Consider the following 5392-nt stretch of genomic DNA (forward strand, 5'->3'; position numbering starts at 1 on the left):
TTTGATTATTTAAGCCAAGTTTCCGCTTGGGATTTGTTAAACCGTCTGTGAGCTCCCCACCATGCTAAAGAAAAAGGTATTAGATGATTGACGCTCCCCCCTTAATCAAATGCATAAACTAAGTTAACGTTAGAGTAAATTGTCATAAACATAATTTTTGTCATTACACTAAGGTCATACTTCATGTTAACACATTTAGACTTTGTGTGTGAAAAATCTCCGTTTCAGATTATTACATGTGTGTGCTGCTTATGACTTTGTATATACAGAGTGTCTGTTTTTTAAAATGTATATTTAAATGTGTTGCCTGGGAGCCTCACATCTGCCTACAGTATCTTCCACTAATGAAAAACGTGAAAATGATGAGTAATATTTTTTGACATTCCAGAAATGTATCTTAGTAGTTATGTATTAAAGTAGTTCGATTTAATTTATTTATTTAGTTTTAGCAGTTTAGTGGTATAGACACTTTACTAGGCAACACCATTTGCTTAGCTGTCTAGTATGCCACATATGCTGACAGTATTTTCAATACTAGAGTCAAGTCATTCACATGGACAAACCATGATGACACCATATGTCATGTTGATATCATGCTGATGTCATGTTCCTGTCCTGCTCGTGCTGATATCTTATATTGGTCAGGCTCTACTTACTATACAGTTAGCTGACCTGAAATGTATGTAACCTAAATCCCACTGAAGAATATAGGAAACTTCCTTCCTTCTGTCTTATTAATCCTAATCAACCAGAAGCTCGGGCTTTAGACTGTTCTATATGCTTGGTTACACACACACACACACACACACACACACACACACACACACACACACACACACACACACACACACAAAATTCTGTTTGATTTCTGTCAGGGAGAGGGGATATCTCTAATGTGGTCATCTCAAGGGCACAACTAGCTTAGAGCATGGAAGCCCCTCCCACCTTCTGTTTGGATGGAAAGGCCAATCAGAAGAAAGTTGGCTTAAATGGAGGGTGACCTAAAGGAGGAGAAGGTGGAGGTAGAAGGGCCTGCTTTAGACATGACGAGGGGATGCACTGAGGGGCTACACTAAGGCTCATTTTAAGATAAATAACAATTGTTTTTCAAATCATGACTCATGCAAAGCTACTCTTGTTGTGGTCATTATAATCTTTTTGTCTGTGAACATGAAAAGCAATATGACATCATGATGAGTTTGTTCCAGTCAGGACAAAGAAACACCTTCCCAGTTGCAGACGTCCCACAGTAGAGCTTTCAGGACAATCGCATCCCACCTCCCTCGAATATCAAAATGTTCTTTTAGACTTTGTGCTTGCCTGACCACCCCGCTAGGCCTTTCTGATCTCTATGGCAACAGCTCAGTCCAGTCACTAGTGATTGAAACCGGGAAGGCCCTGCACACAGTGTGCAGAATAAACCCACCACAGCAGGGGAAGCTCAGCGACCACACTGATCCTCTGTGGTTCCTCTGTGGCGGGGACCATATTAACCACACTCTGGAAAACATTACACACCAGGCAACATTCATGTCGCATATGTGTGTCTGTGTTTGAAGAGACTTGGAGCATCTTCAACAATAACAAAAGAATGTGTAATTTCCTTACGTGGCCTACACAGCCAAGGTTGGAGTCTTCTAAAGTTTGTGTTGCCTTTTAGGCTAGTTTCTGTGTAATGAACAGCTAAGAAAAAGGAATAGCTGGTCTCATCTTCACTAAGCGCAGTCAGTTAAATATTTAATGTATTACATCTTGTGATCTCATCTTAATAGTGACACATCCTGGTAGTGTCCTTCTTGACCCTGGATAGTGTCTTTAAACATTTATAAACCCTTAATATTTTAGCTTGTCACTTGTTAGGTCTTTGACCACGGGTGCCAGAACTATTAATACACACCGTACCCATGGACGCTGTAAACAGCTCAAAGTGAATCTGATCTCGCTCTTGGTGTGTAGACACTTGTAGTCTGAGAAATCTGTCGCTATTCTCAACAGCCGCAAAGTTGATCTCAGTCTCGTCCATCCATCATGATGTCAGTGATGTGGATTAACAAAACAAGGTGTGTGGTTTAATTTTCTTGAGCTGTCAGTGTGCCTCAGATTCCCCGTGTTAAAAATAACAAGTTTAAAAACAATGAAACAAATTCTTTTTTTAGCAAAATGCTTTATACACTGCTGATCTAACTTAAGTTTTGGGGGGTTTTCTGTTCACATGAAGGGATTAAGAGTAAGGAAATAAGCTCTTAAACCTGTACTACATTTTAATATGGGAAAAGTGTCAAAACGTCATGTTTTACTTGTTGTGGAAACCTCGTTCCCCTTCTCTAGGCTGCATACTACAGTCTAAAGATGTTCTGTGCTTTTAACTGTTTATGTTGTCCACGTTTGGCATTACAAAATAATGTACATGCATGGCGACTACACTTAGGTTTGTTCAACTGCTCAGTAACGGAGCTATCTAATCAGGCAAGCGCATGGCAGTAATGCATTTAGGCAAGTAGAAATGTTCAAAGCAAGTATCAAAATGGGGATGAAAGATGATTAAAGTGACTGTGAACAGACAGGCTTGTCTGAGGATTTCAGAAACTGCAGATTATTATCAGATAAAGGGAAAATGCCTTGTTGATGTCAGAGGCCAGATGAGAATGGTCAGACTGCTTTGAGCTGATAAGAAGGTAACAGGAACTCAAATAACCACTTGTTACAGCCAAGGTTTGCAGAACATCATCTCTGAACATGCAGCACATTGAACCTTAAAGAAGTGGGCCTACAATACCACTTTGAGTGTTTCTATTAGCTAAGAACAGGAAAGCAAGGCTAAAGTTCACACAGACTCACGTAAACAACATGAAAGCACGGGTCCACCCTGCCTCGTAACAATTCGTGGTGTAACTGTCTGGAGGGTGTTTTCTTAGCTCACTCTAGGCTTGAATGGGTGAATGAGGCAACTTGCATGAAGCACTTCAGGTGCTCAGGTACAGAAGAAAAAGCACTCTATAAGAACCGACGTGACGCTTAAAATGTCCTTAACTGCAAAAATGAATTAGCTGTACACAGTTTACAGTTTTTTTGTATAGGACAGAAAACAGCTGCATCCGTTTCTCAAAATCTTGCTGCTTGCAGTGCAGTGTAGCTGTGACAACAACAAATCTGTTTCCTAATCATGTTTTGGCTTCAACATGGAAGGAAACATGTTAAAACCAGGGTTCAGGGTAAGTTTTGTAACAAGTATTTGTATATTTTTGTTAGTCCTGGATAAGGGCTTTTCCTCAGTTGCCTGTATTTCTGCCTATTGGCTTAAATTTTAAATTCAAGCTGAGTGTAATTGTGTGAATAGTATAAAAGTGAAAGTGTGCACTTCTCTCTATTGCTCTCTGGCCTCTTCATTTGTGAGGAGGGCAGACAGACAAAATGGAGAAACCTTCTTACAGCCACCACGCCCCCCAAAAAGCATAACACTGTAACACTAACATGACAGATCCAGTTTAGCGGATCTGTTCCACATTTATCTTGTTTCGTGTGTTGTAGGTGTGTTGTAGCTGGAGCCGTCATCATTGCGTCGGAGTGGAGTTGCCGTGGCAGCCCTGATGGGGCGCAGGAGGAGGGTGCCAGTCCCAATGGAGAGGGACTGGGAGACGGGGCGGACCGCGGATTGGACGGGGATCCTGAAGGGGTGTGGAGCCCAGACATTGAGCAGAGCTTTCAGGAAGCTTTGGCCATCTACCCTCCTTGTGGAAGGAGGAAGATCATACTGTCAGATGAGGGGAAGATGTATGGTGAGGAGCAGCAACTTTCTATCCCTTTCCCCTCTAGTTTCTTCTTCGATATTGAAATGAAAGCTCAAACAAAACATATTCAAAGAAGCTGTAATATATAACTGACTTGTTTGTAAAGGATTTGACTTTAATTTGTCGGTTTCCTTTTTGGGTTTAAATAATTTTCTTTCGATGACTGTGTAAAATTGCAGATATTTAAATTTAATAGAGTCAATAAACATAAACCAATGACTGTAGCAGCCAGTATGACATGTTTGATATCTGTAGGCACCCTTTGCTTGACCCAACCATTTTGGAATAAATAAAAATGATAATAATAAAGGCTTTACATGTATGAACACTTTATTCCAGAATTTTAGTTCTTAGAAGAACCACACCAAAAAAACACAAAGTTTAATCAACTGCCTGCACTTTGGGACAGAGTTGGTTTTTGACCCCTGTGCAGAATCACCTTGCTTTATGCGTAGGTGATCAGCTCGCAGGTATTTTCAACAGGCTGCGTAGTTTTTTGGGTCAGAGGACAATCTGCAGTGATAAGGTTAAAGGAAGGAGCATGTTGACTTCTCATGTCAACTTGTAGTTAACTTCTGAATAACTTCTGTTGTTCTGCATAAATGGTCTGTGAAACACCAGGAACAGATTTGTTCTAAATGCACACAAGCAACGTTTCATGTGTTTGTTTTTTATTAGGATTGGTTTAAGATGCTGCCTGTGAAAAGAGCTCTGTATTTTGGCTTTTTTCTTACCTTATGAAACCCTTGTGATCCTTTTTTTTGAAGGGGGGAGTTGAGTGTTTGCACTCTGAATCAGACTGTGAAGCATTTGTGCATTTGTAAGGGTGTTCAGCAGTGAGGGGAGCGGGATATATGATACCAGGTGACAGAAAGGGAAAGTTTGTTTCAGCATTGTGGCATTTTCTCCTTTTGTGGAAGCGTGGGGCTCAGTGTGTTGGTTGACCTTCCCTGCTTCCCTCTCCTTTAACGAGGATTGTCCCGTTGATGTATGCTTACACTTACTAAAAAGCAACACTGAGACTGAGCGTAATATTAGCTGTACAACACCAACACCCAACCTTGCATCGGTGCTTCTTAATACTGTGAGCTACTAAGTATCCATTTCAACTTTTGCATAATTGGATGTAATATAAATGATAAACCAGTCTAGAGGATAGAAAATGAAAACCACGGAGATTTATCAGCTATTTTTCACCTATAGTCAGATGTGGACAGGTGTTCCAACATCACCCAATATTGCTAAATGAAAATACATCTCATGCCTTAAAGTGGTTTGTGTGCATAAACACGCACACTAGTGTAAAGGAATTAAAACTACGCAGTGCTCATTTAGCTTATCGGCACAAGTGTGAATTAACTATTAAACTGTTATGAACACAGCATTAAAATTATATACTGATTTCATAGTAACGCGAATCTCAGTGGGTGTTTGCTTTAATTATCCTTCTTGAGCTAAACTAGGCCAGTCGTAATTGATCCAGCCTGCGTGCTGTCTTTGGTGGCAGTCATATGTTACTACCATGATGTCACCCTGGATTATAGTGCCAAGCAAGTATTTCTAAATAGGGATGATCAGCAGACTCGGTGACACAGATAATGCAG

The 5392-nt window shown here is 40.5% G+C and overlaps 1 protein-coding gene across 1 annotated transcript in view; it reads left to right on the forward strand.

Moving 5' to 3' along the window:
• The first annotated feature begins 928 nt into the window (after nucleotides 1-928).
• tead3a (TEA domain family member 3 a) overlaps nucleotides 929-5392 on the forward strand; it is an 18356-nt gene continuing 13892 nt past the window's right edge. The window contains exons 1-2 of the mRNA XM_042227415.1: nucleotides 929-996; nucleotides 3529-3776. Coding sequence (XP_042083349.1) covers nucleotides 929-996; nucleotides 3529-3776 — 316 coding nt within the window. The remainder of the gene's footprint in view (nucleotides 997-3528; nucleotides 3777-5392) is intronic.

The sequence above is a fragment of the Haplochromis burtoni genome, unplaced genomic scaffold (assembly GCF_018398535.1).
Source record: "Haplochromis burtoni strain Fernald_Lab_line unplaced genomic scaffold, NCSU_Asbu1 Contig_9, whole genome shotgun sequence".
Classification (NCBI taxonomy): domain Eukaryota; kingdom Metazoa; phylum Chordata; class Actinopteri; order Cichliformes; family Cichlidae; genus Haplochromis; species Haplochromis burtoni.